General features: G+C 37.7%; 1 protein-coding gene across 1 annotated transcript; it reads left to right on the top strand.

Annotated features, from left to right (window-relative positions):
* Window positions 1-3,086: 3,086 nt before the first annotated feature.
* sytl1 (synaptotagmin-like 1) lies at window positions 3,087-13,051 on the top strand. Its single transcript, XM_008421824.3, has 15 exons — window positions 3,087-3,244; window positions 4,555-4,680; window positions 5,485-5,636; window positions 5,731-5,842; window positions 5,929-5,983; window positions 6,081-6,114; window positions 6,197-6,237; window positions 7,411-7,530; window positions 7,649-7,815; window positions 7,974-8,076; window positions 8,176-8,337; window positions 9,816-9,894; window positions 9,989-10,088; window positions 10,492-10,697; window positions 11,909-13,051. Exons 2-15 carry the CDS (start codon window positions 4,556-4,558, stop codon window positions 12,049-12,051), a joined length of 1,599 nt encoding a protein of 532 aa, XP_008420046.1. The 5' UTR covers window positions 3,087-3,244; window position 4,555; the 3' UTR covers window positions 12,052-13,051.
* The last annotated feature ends 8,316 nt before the right edge of the window (window positions 13,052-21,367 follow it).

Raw genomic sequence — 21,367 nt, 5'->3', positions numbered from 1 at the left:
GATGTCATCAGTGGTTTGCCAGCCATAAATAACAATCACGGTGTCCCTGTGTAAGTCAGGGTGAGTATGTAGCGTGGTGGAGGCCTGCAGGGGAGGAGCAGTGAGGCCGGTGTGCCAAGGCTTTACAGGCTTGAATAAACCCACACAAAAAGGTTTTCCCAACTGAGCAGACGATGGCTCCTTTCCAAGACTGTTGACAAAGAACAGGACTGAACACAAGCCTTTCTCACTCCGAATCTGCCCTCCCCCTCCCCCTACACACAAACACTTTTCTACTGCGTGAAAGGGAAGTCCAACAAACATCAATAGTTAATGTACAACCGATCAGTCTTTCCTCCTTTCGTAAAAACATGAGGAATCACTCGTTCGAGCAGGTGTGTACGTGTGTGCTAACTCACTATTTGCTTAATAGGTGTGGAAAACTGCAGGGAGACGAGTTAAATCCCACCTCCACCCTACCATTTGGCAAAACATCCGTGTGTGTGTGTGTGTGTGTGTGTGTGTGTGTGCGTGTGTGTGCGTGTGTGTGTGTGTGTGTGTGTGTGTGTGTGTGTGTGTGTGTGTGTGTGTGTGTGTGTGTGTGTGTGTCATGCCACCCTGCCAAATATCCGGTTTCAGAATAACTTATTTAAAAGGAGTTCCTTAACATTTCAGCCAAAAGTTTTAAACAAACATTATTATTCTTCTTCTTTTTTTTTTCACAAGTCAAGTGGCAAAGAGGTCAAAATTTCTGTGGCAAATAAACAAAACAAACAAAACAAAACAAAACAACTGAAACCAAATCTCCATCACTTCCTGTTCACATACAAACTAGCATTAGCAATGTATCACAGCTGGCTACAACAGGAAAGTAGCAGTGATGGGGTTGTTTACGATCCATTTTCTAGTTTTTGACATCCAGGGAACGTTTAAGCAGATAACTATTGTAATAGCATAAATAAGTAATTTTAATACTAGTGTTAGAAAAAAAAACTGCCTCAAAAAATCAGTGAGAAACCAGTTATAGTAAATGTATCTCTATTCATGAGTTGAAACATTACACCATCCAAAGGTTTGTAAGGCTGTGAAAGCTGAAGCTGCTGTGTTGCACTGTTGAACAGGAAGAACATTATACAAAACTTTATTAAGCAAAAGATAATATCTGTAGTTGCATGCAGCTGCATCTTCCTGTTCTCTATTTGTGACCTGCGCTGTTGTTGATTAGACCGTAAACGTATTACAAGCATATCGAAACAGGATCACAAGCGCAACATAATAACAACCATGTCCAAAATACACTTACTGGTAAAAACAGTGTACACAAAGTCAAGTACAACTGAAAAATAGTCAAACTTGGAGTACCCCTGAAATTTATCCAACTACTTTGAATAACCACTTCACGCATGTTCATGATGAAACCCATCAAATTCCTTTAATTGGTGGCAAGTACTTTGATTATGCATAGAGATCACCTGCCTACTCCAAAGGGCACTTCAGGCATGTATTGCGCTAGACTCCTGTGGTATTTAGCACCTAGATGTTGGCAAATCCTGAATCATATTTGCTTGGGGATAGGAAACATTATCCCTTATGAAAGAGGCCATAATCCGTCAGGGAATGTTGTTTCCATGAAATCGAGCACATGGTCTGAAACAATGCTTTGGTGGGTCGGTCATATGTGTCACACCCAGATGGAGTGAGTGTGCCCATTTCTGTACCCTGGCACATTAAAACATTTACTGGGAGTTTAGGAGCAGGCACCATTATGCAGAGTCTTATTCTCTTCATCTGTTGATGGTCTACGTAATAATATTCTTTCACATAGGCTGGCTAATCCAAAAATGTTTTATTGTGACTACATGTGAATAATTAAAAATATACTGGGATGAAAGATCTTACATTAACAGTATTCTCCGCTATCACAGGTACTTTTGTAATGAGTTAACCGTCTCATTTCCTTCATTTTTAATTACTAATTTTGGGTTTTGAGAAGCTTGATGTGCTATACAGCGTCTATAAGTACCCTTAATGCAACATAAGTACCAACTGCCAACCCATTGAAAAGTATTGCTATGACTGGGTGACTGATGCAGTTTCTGAGGTCACACTTTTTTATGTGGTATATAATGTGCAGTGTATTTGAAACATTATGATGTTCATACCATAGAATATATAAAACATATTTCCTGCACATGTGTAACACAGCTACAGAATTTGTTAAATTGCTGCTGAAATATCGCAGCAAGTCCAATAATAATAATAATAATAATAATAATAATAATAATAATAATAATAATAATAATAATAATAATAATAATATTGTTTGATTTAATTCAATAATATACAAAAACTCTGTTCTGATGAAGATTTGTTTATTTCAGGATGAAAAAAAGTGAAACTGGCGGCATGGCCTAATTTCTGATTCACTCTGCTAATACTTTTGCGTTACCTGGAGACTTCACAGAGCATTGAAATTTTATTTCCAGATGCTCAGATGATCCTTTAAAACGAATAAAAAAATAAAAGATAAAACATTCACTGGGTCACTGATAGCACATCAAGATATATATCTTGATATATTTGAACACTGTGAATTCCTCAAACTTTACTCTGATCGGCATTTACTATTTAAAACAAAAGTGGATCAGCAGAAACATAAGTATTTTAAAAATGTGATAGATAAAGGTAAACAATTAAAGGTTGTTGTAGTCCTTTAATTTTATATCAAATCATTACATACTTAGCGTGCATGTGTGTAATATTACTTTAAATTAGGACGACTCTTGCCTTTATTTTCAGTTCATTTTAACCCCTTCTAAACTGCATTTGATTCATAGAAATTTCATTTAGACCCTCCACTTTGGCACACACACACACACACACACACACACACACACGCACACACACCCACACACACGCACACACACGCACACACACGCACGCACACACACACACACACACACACGCACACGCACGCACACGCACACACACACACACACACACACACACACACACACACACACACACACACACACACACACACACACACACACTGTGTCTCTGCTTGTGTGCGTGGCCCCTCATAGTTTCGTGTTTGTTCTCACGCTGAGCTCCAAGCAGAGGGCTGCCCCTGTGCGGATTGATCCCGAGGGCGTGTTCACTGCGTTTGCTCAGCACACAAACAGACAGACAGACGCAGAGCGCACTCTGGAAAACTTTCCCCCGCACTTCTCCCAAATGGAACAGGTGGAAGCTGTCAGATAAGGTAAAACATATTTCCACCGTATTTTATGCGTATGGATTTGCAATTTTTTTTTTTAAGAAGTTGGTGAGGAAAGAAATTAAATGTGAGAACGAGGCGACAGGTGTCTCCACTCACGTCGTTTTTATGAGGATGAAAATCCTGCCGCAGCTATCTTTTTTTTTTTTACACTGAAACAGTAAAGATGGCTATACGCTTAATAATTTAATGTTTATATACTGTTTAAAAACATTTAAGCAATTTGAAGGGAGATACTAGACGAGAATAATCAAAAGAGCAGAGGCTGTTGAGCATAATGGAAATAGTGGGTGTTTGCGGAAACTTTATTTTTGTTTCCCATTTGTTTTCCAGACAAACAGTTTGCGCTTACGCAAATTAAACACAGGTAACACACCCACCAAAAACACCCACTCACATTTAAGATTAAACGTTTTGCACAAGATGAGTTACTAAGCTTTTCAACTTAAGTTAACTCTAGGACAATACTACATGAGCTCTGCTGATGCAATGTCTTCTAAATTTATGTTGTACAGTGTTACTTGCCAGTAGATGAAATATACTGGTCGGGAGGGGATGAAAGCCATTGCAGGTTGGAGACACAGCATGTCCACTCGCCCACTGATGCCCATAAATCACATGAAGGGGAAACGACTTCAAAGACTTGTATTTGGATGTGGCATGAGCAATTGGGTTGCATTTTTTTGCAGTAAACATTCAATATTGTTATTGAATGCTATTCATTGTCTTTTGAAAATCGAGGATAATCCAGCTTTGTGAGCTGCCACAGAGAGAAACCTGGGTTAGTCTTGGTGACAATTTCCTCCCAGATCACTTTTCTTTACACATTGCAGTCTGGTTTTTAACAGAGCATTGTTCGGTAGCACCAGGATGAAGATCCTTGTGTATTTATTCAACTGCCAACTGTATGCAGCCCCTATTTCCAGTAAAATAGATGTACAGGGATTTTTTCAGATTATATAAATGTTCGCAAAAATATTGGTGTAGATCATTTTTCAGGTTGTCATTTCACCCTGGACGTGTGGCGGGAGCATAAGATGGTCATTAACCTGTACAATCGGTTGTTGTTCTCCTCCTTTTAAAGGCTATTAAAGAGAACAACACACCACAATGATGTGGGACGACCCCTCTGTGTTAACCAAGAGTTTACAGAACGATCATCTGAACTTGGGCATGTTTCGCTTGGACACAAATCTGTTTGATTTCTTGAACAAGCCCTATAAAGCCCAAACAGGACACAATGCCATTCCTAACAGGTAGCGCTTATTTGCTTAAAGATAACATCTCTTTCCCAGGATGGCTGGGCAGCGGGTGGACTCAACTCTCGACCTGAGCCACCTGACGGAGGAGGAGCAGTCCTCCATCCTGCAGGTCCTACAGCGAGACTTGGAGTTGCGTCATCTCGATGAAGGTCGAGTAAGGTCAGTCAGAGGTGATTATTTTCCAAGGGGTCACATTTGGTGCATTAACTGAAAGCAAATCTGCAAGTTTATAAGGATTGTTCTCCAAAGGATTAATGGCTCTGGTAGTGCAAGAGGGAATTGTTTCTCCATAATCTCTAAGCTCTGGTTTTTAGTAAAGGTCGTAGCCAAGCTACCATTTAGTCTGTTTGCTCAATGTTTTTGGGTGTAGAGCTGCATTTTGTCTAAAACATAAAGATTATTTAGTTGTAGATTCAATGTATATATATATATATATATATATATATATATATATATATATATATATATATATATATATATATATATTCATATTTTGAAACTTTGTAAATTTTCAATCTCAAAATGTATTTGCATAAAAATCTTTTTTTTTCTTCAAAATCAAATGTTAATGGTGCTTGTTTTCAACAGCCTAGGTCAAATACGTAATTGGGAAGTTTATTTTTAGTCCTAATATTTAATTTTTCTATTAATGAATAAAATGAAATATTTGAATCCCTTCTGCTATTATCCCATTCCAACATAAAATATCAACATTTTCTACAGACAGATGTGATATTTCACTGATGGACCATTTTTATTTTTGCTTAACTTCAAAAATTAACGCTTTATCTTGGGGGGAAAAAAAATTAACTGTTAACTGAGGTCAAAGTGTCAACAGTAAAATTTCTCCTTAGCTGTCATTGACTTGCGTGCAAGCGTTAACAGTGAAGAGGTTAACGTAACCTGATATCAGTTCAGTAGGTTTCAGTTTCATGAGTTTCTGGATCTCTGTCGATGGTGCAGGAACCTGGAGCAGACAGAGAAAAACCTGTCTCGTCTGCGCCTCCTTTCTGGAGAATGGTTCAGTGAGGAGTACAGCAAACGCCATTGCAGATGGACTTCGGGCTCTGACCTCATTCGGGCCTCCATACGCCACAGAAAGACAAAGAGCAGAGGTGAGTTCTCGCCACTTAAGTGAGAGGGGCTTCTCTTTTGTGCCGCTGCAGGGCTATTTATCTGAATGTTCTCTGGTTGTTGTGATGGCAACAGATGTGAACTTGAATAAGCTGTTCATCGGAGAGAAGCAGGAAACGCCGGTGAACGGCGTCCTTCCTGAGGCAGAAGGAAGACAGCAGGACAAAACAGAAGAGGAAAGTGGAAGGTCAGTCAGAGTGACCCTCCAAATTAAAAGCTCTGCTTGCAGTAAACATTATCAGAAAAATTTCTGATTTCTAACTTCCTTTTCAGAGGTGAGGAAAATCTGAAACCCGACTTACTGAGACCTGAAACACCAGCAGAGCATGTGTGTGTTTGGATAAAAAAAAAACAAAAAAAAACTACTATAAATTATTTATGAGCTACCCATTTTAAATTAAACGCCAAATTTCTTCCAATTACAGGTTTTGAATCATACGGACAGTTCTCCATGCAAAGGTATGAAAAGAAATCTCAAAAATCCTTTCTTCATCACTGGATGCTTCTGAGTAACAATGTTCACACATTGTTTTGCTCACAGAGTGCGAAACAAGAAGTAATGGCCACTCAGAAGAACCTGAGGTGATCACACTGCCCGCCTACACTCACACAGTACTATGACTAACCGCTTCGGTAAACAGTGTCCAGCTATCCCGTTTTCTATCTCCCATCCACTGACACTGAGTCAATATTTGACACTGCGTGAAAGAATAAGTCAGACATGTTCCCTTCCAAAACTTTTCAATTGTTTGGAGGATGATATTTGTACAGTGACAATATAAAGTGTTTGGGATTCAATATATTCTCCGGAAAAGGTTTCAGCAAAACAGTTGTACTACGAGTAGTTTTTATATGTGTAAACATTTGTGCTCCGCCTAAGTTTACCTATTCACAGTTGGCCGCTAAAAAAAAAAAAAATCTCATAAAAAATTTATTTGGCTACATTCATTTAGTGAGTGAGAATGAAATTGCCTAATACTGAAATGATTGCAGCCACAAAAAATTCAATCTTTGCCTCATTTGACAAAAAGGACATAGTTTCACATATCATTGCCGAAGCAATTAACAAATTCCACATATTTATGTTTGCGATGGCACTTATTTACTCCCAACCAACCAGTTTGCATGTAAGATGTTTGTTTTAGGGACTTCATGGTTCTAAATGATCAATCCTGCTGCTTGATGACCTTTTTTATTTTAACCTGACTTACCATCCTCCATGTTTTTTTTTGTTTTTTTTTTGAAGGGAAGAAAAATATGGACCCTTATCCAGTCTAGTTTGTCACATTTCCAGTTGTTTCAATGTTATGTTATTATTATATAACTATGGAAATTTGCTCATATCCTTTTCCTGACTTATTAAGAGAACACACACTAGCCCTACTGTGATGGCATATTCTTTGTTTTTCCATTGTTGAAGAGAGGGTAAAAAGAAATTCAGGAATTAACTCATGGATCAAATTATAAAAAGTAAATTATGAATGCAAACAACAATGATTTTTTTTTTTTTAATCCCCATTAAATGTGGAGGGTGCCATTAAAGTCCCACAATTCAACCCTTTTCAAGTCAGGGTATGAATTTCTTTGTAATTAATGTTTAAACTAAATTTCAAGCACCATGTTCAGAAAAGTCATGGCATCATCAAAACAGTTTGACTGAAATTGTGTACCCGTTCATGGAATCGCATGTGCATCTGGAAGAAATATGTCACATTTGCACGAGAACTAAATCCTCCTGTGAATGTTTCCATTTAGGAAGACTTCATTGCGGGTCTCAACGGGGACTCAGACTCTCCTAACGGCAGCCTGACAGAGCCAGATCCAGCTTTTGTGAAAACCAGCAGCTCCAACGGTAGCCTTCAGTCAAGCTACACGGTACACACACGCACACTCACTGAACACACACAATTGATCAGCTGACGATCAAGGGGACGCAAAGATGACTCAGCTCAGGACAGTGACGCAGGAGCTGGTCTCTGTGTGTTTGTTGCAGCTCGGTGGAAGCATGATGAGTCTGTTCAGCTCGGGGGATTTCGGAGCGGTGGAGGTGAGGGGCCGTATCCAGTACTCACTGGTTTATGATAATCACAGGGAGGAGCTCCAGGTGAAAGTGTATCGCTGTGAGGACATTGCTTCAGCACGCAAGAACCGCTCCGACCCGTAAGCAATTGTGTTTTCATGTGACTGGCTTCAGAGCGGTAGAGTCAAGCTCTGAATCAATAAGCAAATTTGTGTGTGTGTGTGTGTGTGTGTGCGTGTGTGTGTGTGTGTGTGTGTGTGTGTGTGCGCGTGTGTGTGTGTGTGTGTATACTTCACAGATATGTAAAGAGCTATCTTTTGCCAGACAAGTCGCATTACAGCAAGAAGAAGACGTCGGTCAAGAAGAAAACATTAAACCCGGTCTATGATCAGACACTCAGAGTGAGATGCTCTCTCAAAGCGCACATTGCATTAAGCGGGCAGCTGTAATCGGTGTCCTTCAAAACCGTTCACGGATTTCTTCTGACTGTGTTGTTTCAGTATAAAGTCCGTATCGGGGAGCTGCGCAGTCGGACGTTGAACCTCTCTGTGTGGCACGCTGAACCTCTGGGAAGAAATGTGTTTCTCGGGGAGGTGGAGGTGGCCCTGGGGCTCTGGGACTGGACCTGCACTGAACCCCTGTGGCAAGATCTGCAGCCCAGGGTAGGCGATGTCTCATCCCGAAAGAGTTTCAGGCAAATTAAATGCTCCTGCAATATTGTGGGCAATAAAAATAATAGGCATTTTATTTAAAGGTTCCTGTCTGGACCCTGAAAAACACCAAGCAGCAGCGAAAATACCAATCGACAATATGGAGAAAATGGTTGTTAAAAGGGCCAAAGTCTAAAGAGTCGTCACAACGGGACATATAAATGTCAACAGTAAAAAATCTAAAATGTATATGACTTTAAAAGATGTTTTAAGAACAGCTTTGGCTGTAGGAAGAGAATCAAAGTTGAAAATGTGATAAGAGAGATTTTAAGATGCTTGGCCACTTGACTGAGAGCGCAGCAGTCAGTAACAACCAGACCTGCAGGGGGTACAACGAGGGAAATGGAGGATGTGGATCTTAGACTGTGGAAGAAATTATAATGTGCAGAAAATCAGAGTGATATGGGTGTAAAAGATCAGAGAGAGAGTAGGAAGTAAAAATAAAAAAAGAGCTAAACACGTTTTGGTATTTTACAGGGAGCTAATGAAAGACCAGAGTAATTTGCTCGACAAGGAGTAATGACCCAGGCAGCTGTTTAATGTCAGTTAAAGCCTGTGCAAAAGTTCATGTGCTAAATTAGACAGAGAAGATTCACTAAAAGCATTTCAACATGTAGCCAGAAAATGTACAATAACAGTAGTAGTACAGCTAAAAGAAGGACGAAGGAGAGGCGGCTTTTGTGTTGAAGCACTCGACACAGGATTGATCAAAGCTTAAAAAGCAACTTTTTCAAATATTAAGGCCAGTTTATTAAAAATAATAATTTGAAGTAAGTAAAATAATAATTTTAAAAAATATATATTTTTTTGATTATTTGCTTAGCATTAAGCAAAGAGAAATATTTTATTTGGTAATCTTAACTGACCCAGGACGAGAAGCGCTTGTCTGATTTCTTGTCAGAGAGTGAGGGAAAAGGTTTATTTTTATAGTGTACATACGGTTTTGGTCTCAACAAGAATGACAGTGTCTTCCCTATGAATCTCCAAAAGAGGCAGAAGAACATCACTGGTCCCTGGTGAAAAATGTTTTCCAAGACGTTTTAACTGTACACAAGCTGCGAGGTACAACATAAGATTTGTAATAATACCAACTTATTCTAATCATTAAGGGAACATGATGAGAGACCGTTTCAAAAGTGGAACTGAAATTGTGTTTGGTTATGAAATGAATGGCGGTGAAAGCATTTCTTCGGCATCTGACGGAATGTGAACCAGACATTTTAGCTGCTCTGTCGGAGATGAAAGGGGAGGAGTGTGTCGTCTTGTGTCTGGGAGAGCTGAAGGAAGAGGAAGACATGCTGTGAATTTTAAATAAGGTTTTACATAACCTTGGTCTGTCCCAGCCTTCACAAGTCTGCGCCTTCATCCATTACTTTGCTCTTATCCTTTTGATGTTTTTTATTTTTATTTAATGTTTTTTTTACATACAGGTTCACCTGAGTCCAGAGTCTGTTAGCATCAGAGGGAACCTCATGTTGTCTATTAAATTTGCTCCTGAGGGATCCGAGGGTGAGAAGAATGAACCTGAACTGCATCCACGCCACAGATGCGCGAGTACTGTAACGTTCTGTGTGGACATAAAAGTTTGGATGTTTGCGTTCAGGTGGCGGTCTGCCTTTGACAGGAGAGGTTCACATCTGGCTCAGGGAAGCTCAAGGTCTCCTGACTAAGAAAGGAGGCGCCATCGACTCCTTTGTGAAAAGGTACGCCTGCTCTTCAGTATGTTTGTCAGCACATTCTTTTTCATTTATTTTAATCAGTAGTGCACACAATACAGCACAGACCACTGGCAACTCTGGTATAGAGTATCAACTTTATACTATTTTCACGCAAATTGAAATGCTGAAAAAAAATCCTTATGTATGAAGTGGTTGTGCTATCAAAATATGTTGCATTTTAAATTCTGCACGAACGTCTAGATGCATATTAAAGCCATAAGGAATTATGTAATGCTTTCCCTACACATCAGCACACTCTGGTTTTTAAAAGAGCAGTGCATTAATTTTTTTATTTTTTTGCCTATGCTTTGTAATCCCACTGTAACCAGTTGAAATATATATACTAAAATCAAGTCTCAATTGTCTCTCTCTTCCCTTCCAAACCAAGCTACATCCTTCCAGATGTCAGTCGACAGAGCGGTCAGAAGACACGGATGGTGAAGCACTCCGTCAGTCCGACGTACAACCACACCATGGTCTACGACGGCTTTCAAATCAGCGACTTGAGGGAGGCCTGTGCCGAGCTCACCGTCTGGCACAGAGACGGACTGAAGACGGACAGTCTGGGAGGGGTTCGTCTGAGCTGTGGGACCGGTGAGAATCTTTATGCTTTTATTAGTTTAGCTGTTTGCTTTAGATTAAACCAAACAGCTGCTTCTGGCAACGTTCAAGTGAATAAACCTCACACAGGTTCTGGAATTAACAAAGGGGGAAAAAACAAAACAAAAAAAAACTGTTCATTTTATATTGATATTGTATTTGTATTTACATTGATATTGATATTGTAGCTAGATTATGTATTGCTAAAAGGTAAAAAGGTAAAAAAAAAAAAAAAACGCTCCTAGAAAGACCTACGCTTAGCATTTGGGAATGTTTTTGAAATTTTCCTCCCTCATCTTTTGTCCATGCAAAATAATCTCAATGACATAATGCAGTTGCCAGGGCAGCAGGTTTTCTTTCAACTGTAAATATGACATATTAAATAATAAATTGGTTAGTGTTAATAACACCAGTAAAGCTGATTGGTGTTAATCGGGTCTTCCATACTTTGCATTGGTGAAGTATTTTAAGAAATTCAAATGTTTCAGAAGGTCCTGTGACCCAAGTAAAGTTGTCTCTAAATGCAACATGTTGGCTTTTTTTTGTATTTATCCCATAGAACCCCAGGTTAAAGAAGCAGTATCATCTTGGAAAAGGCTTTGAAAAAGTTTTTGCTTCCTTAAAGATTTTTTACATGTTTGCATTTTTTTTAATGCTTACTGTACATGATCATTATAATTTTTTTTATTTTATTTTAAAATTATACAAAGATAGCTGAATATAAAATAACCTTTATGTTAAAAGAAATATGTAAAAAAATATTTGTTGAGCTGATGAGATATGACAGGAAAAAGAAAAACTCATACAGATAGTGAAATAGTGTGGTGGCGGTGGTAGTATGATGGTCTGGGGATACTTCCTGCTTCTGATGACTTCAAGATGCTGTACATCTTGGATTGCTTCTGTTTTTTTCCCTTAACTGACATCTAAAAGAATCAGTTATGTGTAAACATCATGATTTACCTTCTGAGGATATGCACGGAAATATCGCAAACGGTGGAATTTTGCAAATTGTACTTTTGCTTTTCAAATTGTCCTGACATGATGCACAATTTGTTTCATTACGAATCATTTCATGCAAAACTGACAGAAGGCAAAAATATGCATGCAGTATATATATATATTTTTTTGTGGTCACATATCGTGGCTGCATGCTTGTGATGACGTCCACAGCAACATTTCTTTGTGTCATTTCCTAACGCCAGGTCAGAGCTACGGCGAAGTCGTTAGCTGGATGGACTCCACGAAAGACGAAGTCACCGTGTGGACCTCCATGATCGAAAATCCGAACCGCTGGATCGACACGACGCTGCCGATCAGAAATAACCTGACTCAGCGGCTTGTGTGACCGTAGCGTTTTGTACTCCAACACTCATTCATGTTCCATCTGTTGGACTGATGGGAGAAGCCCCTTGTTATTGGCAAATGTAACCTCTCTGTTATGATGTACACAGACGCTCACATGGAAAATGAAGTCGGTATAGTTGTGCAATATTCTTGAAGTATAGGAGTAAGTCATGTGTCTGCAGATGTCTGCGTTTTAAAATTAACTTTGTTCACTCAGTATTTAATCTGTTAAAAAAAAGCAAAAAAAAGCATTTATAATCAATTGCAGTTTACTCATTTAATATTAAATGTAATCTATAAATGAATGATTGTTCTCGTTGACAGTTATGGCCGGAAGCATAAAAATCTGGTTTTTACTGGATAACAGCAGATACCCAATGTTAATACTCCTTTTCCTGTTTGTATTAGGGCTGTTGCATTCTTTTCAATCATCTTTGACTCTGTTAGTAAACATAAGTTTTATATTCTTTTATTAATGACTCATTTGTAAACACATTTGAATGATTCTAGTCGCCATCTTGTGTTTAAACCTCATAACTACACTCTTTGTAACGAAATTATTTAAATGACTACGTGGTTAGTAGCCTAAACAAAAGATAAGGTCTTGTAATGTTACACTTTTACAAAAGGTGTTTAAACGTCAACCCTAATTTCTCTATTCTTTTCTTATTAAAGAGACAGTTGATGACAGAATCGCAGTCTGAACCTATGCAGATTTCGTCCAGCAGGTGGCAGTGAAGGGATTTTTGATCTTATCTTGGATGATATCAGAATAAAAAAATAGCTTTGAAATGACTACTCTGTAAAAGTGGATGGGTTTTTAACTGGGTGCAATGAATCTCATGTCAGGTTTTAAAACGGAACCCTGTCTCACATTCACAGGGCTATTTTGTAACAAAATATGTCAGCATATTTTGTTACAAAATCAGTTTGCATGATCTTTTTGCATGTACTATGTGTTACCTTTTTTTTTAATAAAAGAATCTTAGTGGATGTTTTAATGGATAGTAATACTGCTTGTGTTTGTGTAAAACAAGATGGTGACAACTGATGACACACTGGCTTTTTGACTGAGTTTTTTCTATTCAGTATCAAATATTTAACTATTACATGATGTGATTTGCCAGAAACGGTCATTGGATAGTTAATAAGCTTATGACTATCGTTGGCTAAAGAATAAAATAAAGAACATAATTGCATCCTTTGTAATATGTTCTAGAGTTTGTAAACAAAATGTGTGAGGTGAAACCTTTTTTTTTTTTTTAAATGTGTTTTGACTGGTCTCACTTCTCACCATCTTCCATCAACCAAAAACTTTCAGATAGAGTCAAAGTGCAAATCTCAATCCAATCCAAGAGAACCTGTGGCAAAAGCTAAACATGTATCCTCAGAATGCTGCCAGAGAGCAGAGCTTGAGCGAGTTTGCAAAGGAGAGACAGAGATTGAAGATGTGAAAAGCACCTGCAGACATACGCTAAAGAAGCTACAACTTTTACAGAAAAATTGTATTCTCTCTCTCTCTCTGTGTGTGTGTATATATATATATATATATATATATATATATATATATATATCCCTTCTCTCTTGGCCTTTCTCTCTCTGAGCTCGGTCCTCTACCAGAGGCCTGGGAGCTTGAGGGAGCTTGAGGGTTCTGCACAGTGTCTTGGCTTACCTATTCTTACTTAAATTAGGTTTGTATGCTTTACTCAAGTCTCACTAAATTGTTTATTCAACTCAAGTGATGTGAGTAATGCACATGTTTGGCCTGAGAAAAGTACTACTACGTTATAGACTACGTTATTTTGAGTAAACTGGATTTGACTATTTTTGTTACTGGCGTGAGCGCTTCAGCTCAGCGGTGCACAGGAAAGTGTGGGAAGCTTCTAGAACTTTTATGGACTTGAACATTGGAAGAAGCAGAGCTTCTTTAAAGGCGGGTTATTCGTCTTCAGTATGTTTTCATGCGTCATGTATGTCTTTACTACTCGCATACATATGGTTACAAGTTTCTTTAAAGAGATGACCAAAAGTCTTTGCGGGCTAATATGCTAATGTTAGCATGTTGCTCATGGGTCCAACGTTAGCTAAAACCGCCACGCCTTTTTCTTGAGAGCCTTTAATGTTTTTGTTCATTGTTGTGGAAAAAAAACTATTATCAAGCACTGTTCAGGTAAAATCACTCAATCGGGTTTATTTATGAATTTTGCACAATACAGAGGACAATCAATCATGAAGCAATTCTGGATGGAAAGCTCTGCCAGGCAGAGACAACATGAGTCTTATATGAAAGGACATTTCTACAATTTTTATAGTGGGAAGTGAAAAATTATCCCATACATTTTAAGACATTACATATTCATTCAGTCATTGAAACATTATTCTGCATGATAAAACAAAATCGTATACGCAGGATACGAAAAACCCACTGGCATTCATCCATTCATCGCTTTATTGTTTCACCTCTGTTAGGTAGGAAAAGTTACCCTGCAACCTCTCCTTGCCAGGGAGACGGTCATCTATATGTTTTGTCATCTTTCACAAAACTTTGAAAGGATGAATTTGAAATGTATTTGGAAGTAAAGTACCAGCAGGATACCAAACCGTTTTCTAAGTAATATTTCCAATTGTTTAAATAAGTAATTATTTTAATCCCAAATTCTTCTCTGCAAAATAAGAGCATGCATTTCAATCCTTAGACATCCCTAACACGATAATTATGAATAATTTCATTTTACGTTGCTTATGTTAATGAAAATGTAGGTTTTACACTAATTTTAAATCCTAAATGTAATTTTGGTGATATTAAGTCATCCTTAATATCAAAGAAAAAAAATTATTTTTTTCTTTGACGGACAACGAAAAAACTCCAGCGCCACCTCTGCTCCAAACTACGAACATTGTCGGCCCCTCTTCGGTTTTTTCTCTTTTTTGCGGAGGATCAATAAATAACTTATTGGTGTTTTACCATCACCACCAGGTATGAAGTGCTTTAGCCTTTGAGTTGCACCACAGCGCAGCAACTGAAACACCCAGGAGAAGAATATCAGCTTGTTGTTATGAGTATAAAGGAGGCTGGTATCGCGTCTGATAAAAATCTATTTATTTATATCATCACATGGACTTATATAAAGTTTTATACATTTTCTTTTCATATATTTATTATTGTTTTTCTTCTTTACATATTAGGTTGGCTTAGAATGATTCCAAATAATGTAGAGGAATGACCTGGTGCTGTTACATGTCAGTCATCTGGGGGGGCCACTAGGGGGGCCAATCAGATAACAGGGGGGGCACTGGCTCCCCCGGCCCCCCCTCTGGCTCCGCCCCTGCCTGTTATTATTCAATACTCTGCTGCTGTATCGTTGTGGAAAACCTGGAGCGACAGAGATATCTGCTATATGTACATGTTTACTTTGGGATTTTTTCTGTGAAGAACCCAGAGAGGGTTGTTTGGTTATTATTTATTTTATTAGCAGTGTTATTATTTATTTCCTGACTTTTGTTCTGTGAAGAACCCAGGGAATGTTATTTGATTGTGCTTTCTGGAAAACAATACATTTTCACATTTAGACACTCCTGCAATCGTCACACTTTTTCTGTTACAAACTGACTCCGGCCCCCCGCCAGAGAAGGGAAAAGTTATGTGGCCCTCACAGGGAAAAGTTTGGGGACCCCTGATGTGGAGTAACGTGGATTTACTCCATTCAGTATGTTAAAATTAGTGTACAAGCCAAAATGGTGATATTAACCTAAATGCAGCAAGTGGCATAACATATGTAATTAGCATGTTGTCTTACAATGATTTTCTCCATACAGTGTACATACAGTGGTTAACAGATTAGCAACAAAAATTCTTATTGATCAAAAAACATAAGATTTCTTCTGCTCTTTGGAAATACCACTTATTTTATACTTCAGAATTGTGTAGTTGGTGAATTTTGCAGAAAAGTTAATTATTTTTGTCATATGTGGTAAATATATTATAAAACACACATTCAACACAAAAGTTAAAATCTCGATTTATACTTCGTGGCAGTTCGTTAGCAGTAGAAAACGCTTATCTCTTAAAACCAAATTAATAAGTTATATAGTTTATAAAACATAAGCTCTTTCTAAATAATGCTTACTTGATTAGATACAAGACATTTGCCGTTGGCAAATTTTGCAAAAGTGAAAATCTTAAGTTTACTTCGTGGCACTTAGTTACCAGTAAACACACCCATCTCTTAGCAACAGGCTAGCAACAAAAAATGTTATTGTTAAAAAAAAACCATAAGATTTCTTCTGCTCTTTGGAAATATTACTTATTTTACATTAACACGAATTGTACAGTTGGTGAATTTTGCAGAAAAGTTTTTTTTTTTTTGTCACTTGTGGTAAATGTATTACAAAAACACACATTCAACACAAAAGTAAAAAATCTCGATTTATACTTTGTGGCAGTTCGTTAGCAGAAAAAAATCCCGCTTATCTCTTAACACCAAATTAATAATAAGTAATATTGTTTATAAAACATGAGCTCTTTCAAAATACTGCTTATCTGCTTGGACACAAGATTGGTAAATTTCGCAAAAGTTAAAATCAGATGTTTACTTTGTGGAACTTTGTGGAACTTGGTTACCAGAGAACGCGATCATCTCTTAGCAACAGATTAGCAACAAAAATTCTTATTGATCAAAAAACATAAGATTTCTTCTGCTCTTTGGAAATACCACTTATTTTATACTTCAGAATTGTGTAGTTGGTGAATTTTGCAGAAAAGTTAATTATTTTTGCCATATGTGGTAAATATATTATAAAACACACATTCAACACAAGTTAAAATCTAGATTTATACTTCGTGGCAGTTCGTTAGCAGTAGAAAACGCGTATCTCTTAAAACCAAATTAATAACAAGTTATATAGTTATAAAACATAAGCTCTTCCGAAATAATGCTTACCTGATTAGATACAAGACATTTACCGTTGGCAAATTTTGCGAAAGTGAAAATCTTAAGTTTACTTCGTGGCACTTGGTTACCAGTAAACACACCCATCTCTTAGCAACAGGCTAGCAACAACATTTTTTATAGAGCTTTGGAGCTGACGTCACAGCGTATGACGTTTACGTCGCTCGGCGCCATGTTTGCAGCCCACAGACCAAAACAAACTAGTCAGAACACCGGTGTTGTCATTGTATTAATGACCGCAGCGAAGTTGTTTTGCAAATTGGTTACTGGATATTCGCCCTCCACGGAGTAAGGGACGTTCAGCTCAAGGTTCATCCGATTTATGAACGCTAATTTCGGCCAGTTGTTCTCTACCGATGCCTCCTGAAGCGCTCGGAGGTTCACATAGGGACCGTCAATTTCCGAACACTCCTGTAAATAAATGCTTTGTCTTGTGACCAACAAATACAAAAAATTGGTAATTCATGCTATTAAACGAGGCACACTATCCTCTATAAAATGTTTGTTATATTCAATATTTTAAATATTAAAGGTTTTCTTCAATAGCTTCTAAATTGTGTGCCTCATTAACTCAAACATAGTAACACTTTTTATATATTTTTTAGCTTCTAGGTCATGTGACCCATTAACTAAAAATCTGAGTGAAATTATTCTACTAGACCACTTAGATGAGGCATATTTTTATTTCATTTTGACCCCTTTTTTATTTTTTAACCAAATTTATATTTAAAAATACACTGCTCAAAAAAATAAAGGGAACACTTAAGTAAATATTTAAGTGTTCCCTTTATTTTTTTTAGCAGTATATTTTTAAAAAGTTCATAAAATGTATTACCTCCGATGATAAGCACATCTGTAACTTGTAATGTTCAATTACATGAAATTCTAGGACTGGCTCTATTTCATTACATGTTTACTTACCTGAAATATGTTAACTACAACAAATATTTACTTAAAGTGATCTATTTCATAAAATGTACGTCATCTTTATTGTTTAATTACACATTAATTATTTAAAGATGGGCTCTTTCATCTGGTTTGTGTCATGATGTGGTGTGGCGGTGGACACACAGCAGGCAGTGGATGTACTTTATGAAGATGTTATTTTTAATAAACTAAACAAAACTAAATCCAAAATGCAGGGAAAACAAGGAAATCCAAAACACAATGAAATAGGAGACACGATGGATAACAAAGGTAACGACTGGCAACGTGGTGAAGATCTAAACAAAGAAGAAAAAAGTCGATCCACCATGGTCTTGCTGTATCGCCTCTTTAATTGACGCGCATGTCGGTCCGACGTTGTGGCGTTGACCTCGCAGTGACCCATATTCAGCGCTGGACCCCAGTCTGAATTGAGCTCATCCGTTTCATACGTCGGTTTGCCTTTTGAGAGGACATATCAGAACACACATCAGTATTAATACTGCAAATTTGATAACACTAGTAAAATAGTTTACTTCACAATAATGTAATAACCCCGATGTCCACTGACAAAACTCGAACTATGCTACCTAAACAATATTAGCCCGACCTAAACAAGGTTGACCCACTTAAATGAACTCAACATAAACGGAACATGAACACTCAGACAAAATTATAGCAAAAAAAAATTATGACACAACATCAACAAAGCAAATTTAGACACTCACCAGAATGTCGGGAGAGCGCATTGCAGCCAGAGAAGTGGATCCGGCGGATCTGACCATTTTCACGCCGCTTCTGATCGATTTCTCGGTAAAAAAAAAAAAATAAATAAATAAAAAATACTCACATAATCATGTCAATGTTGTAACTTTCAGTTGAATCGGCAGCTATCAAAATAAAAATACATAAATAAAACGAGGTCTTGTGTGGAGGGCTTTTTACGCTGTTTTGTGTTATTTTAAACGCGAAGAGATTCGATCTTTTTTCCAGCTTTTGTCTCGTAAGCCTGACAAATAAAAGTCAGTCAACAAACACAGGTTACCAACACGTAGTGTGCATTTATAATTTTTCATTTTCGATAAAGGAGGAGGGAAGCTGGCTGACAGCAGGGCACCAAAAATAAAGACTTCCTGAAAAGATCAGAGTGTAAACCTTTTGGTCAATCCCGTTCTAATGTAAAATATGACAGATTACTGGATTAAGGAAATGTCTAGTATGCTATCACACAGAATTTTTGAGAATTTATAAACAGTTGCTTTTTATTTCCAAAGTTATGGGGGGAGAAGAGGAGAGAATGGATATGTCTGCTGCCTGAAGTAATCTGTTCCCCCTTCATAAAATGGAAACGAATTAATTTATCTGCGGGACCGCCCCCGTCGAGAAACGCTGCACTATGCAGAGCTTCTGAGTGTTCCCAAGAGCGGCATTGTTTATTCATCAATCAGAAAAATAAGTCTGATTAATTAATAATCAGACTTATTATTGTTTGGAACCACTTCCAGAATTTAGGATGCTGAAGTGACTAAACCTTCATCAATGCAGACAGAACATCTGCATAGTGCAGCATGAGATTAAAGAACATTATTATTATTTCTACAATATTCCAGTACTAGCAATTGCCCAAATTATTTTATAGAGGGAAATTCTTTATGAATGTTGTCTTTAAGTTGTGATGCTCATGTGCCACAATTTTTGAACATGTTCAACAGACCCTGAGGCAGCTGGCACGGTTGTCAAAATAGGCTACAACAATCCTGTCACTATATATTTACTGGTATAAATATATCAGTATATTGTTGCTTCTGAGAGTCTAAACATTTGAAAAACTTGAATTCATATCAGGTTAATATGAATCTAGTTTTACTGCAAATTACTAAAGCAATTTGCATTTTCTCAAACAGAAAAACAAAACAGTATAAAAATAAGGACAATTTTTTCCTCTTCATTGTCGACAGTCCTTTACATTTTTACTGTAGATATGAACCATGAGAATACTACATGCATCACAACATAAAGGCCATCAGGACAGATGAGGATACAGGGTCACTCCAACGCAGGAAGTGTTTTATATTTTCCAAACAGCAATGCTTGTCTAACAAGGCCAAATGATGGTCCCCACCAGGGCCTGACTTTAACAGAGGAGGTGATCAAAGGCCCCGGCGGTGACAGTCTTCTCCAAACTGAGTAACCCACACAAAGGCCAGAGGAACAGCGACAGCCTCCCCTGGATGAGCTGACCAAGTCTTGTCCGCTGAACCCCCCATCCAGCATACTTTGTCAGGAAGTAATTTTGGGAGAATTCAAAGGCACCACAGAAAAAAATTAATTTATAAACACACAGAGCCTTTCAACAGTATGTATCATTCTTGATCCATTACAACCATATTATCAATGTCTTATATTTGTTTTTGTTTTGGTTTTGGGTTGATGGGGGTGATATGCCGGACTAATGCAAATCTTCTTCTTGTGGTTGGTTCCATATGCATTTCGATTTATTTCTCTCAGATCATTGTTAGTCTTTTCCGCTTGGCTTGTAATTTCTTTGTGTCTAATTCACCTTCCCATAGTCTGCCTGTTTGCTCTCCTAATCACCTAATTAACTCATCTGCATTCAATGTCATTCTATTCTTCCCTCAATATAAGAGTATAAACTCACCTGTTTTCATTGTTCATCACTAGTTCATCCGCCCGTTCTGCTCTATGCTGCTTGATACTGTTTCTGATTTATTTTTAGATTTAATTGGTTTCATTATTGTCCGTTTACATTTTTGAACTCTTGGGATTTGGGATTGTTTTTTGTACATTTATTTTTGTATTGTTGAATTTTGTTATTTTTTATTTGTTTTGTTGCTCCACTTCTGCATCCCTATGCCTGCTTTTGGGTCCTCCAGAACCATAATCGCAAAACCTTTTAATGCCAAAATAAAACTGTGTGCGTCGCTGCAGTCGCACAATATTACTTTGTAGCTGTAATTGGTGACTTCACATTACAGCTAATGTGAAGTCACCATATCTATATATATATATATATATATATATATATATATATCTATCTATATATATATATATATATATATATATATATATATATATATATATATATATATATATATATTCCTCCCTCTCTCATTCCTCCCTCCCTGGCACCTCCAGACCCGGGCCCCCATGGGCACCCATGGGGCCCGGGCCATGGGGCAGCCGCCCCCCGAGTCCCCCCCCTATAGCTCCGCGCCTGTTCTACAAAGCATGGATCTGGGGGTATTTATTTGGGTGTACCCCACGTAAGCTGTGTCGTGTTTTTTTTTTTTTTTTTTTAAATTGTATGAACAAACAAAACAAAAAAAACAAACATGTATTTTCACTACAAATCACAACTATACTGTAAACACACCACACTGCTATGCTAAAGGCTTTTAAATTGCAGTCCCGAAACGCGAGCTA

The sequence above is a fragment of the Poecilia reticulata genome, chromosome 11 (genome assembly GCF_904066995.2).
Source record: "Poecilia reticulata chromosome 11, P_reticulata-male-v2, whole genome shotgun sequence".
NCBI lineage: Eukaryota > Metazoa > Chordata > Actinopteri > Cyprinodontiformes > Poeciliidae > Poecilia > Poecilia reticulata.
The sequence above is the reverse complement of the archived record's forward strand: the minus strand, read 5'-3'. Positions and strand labels throughout refer to the sequence as shown.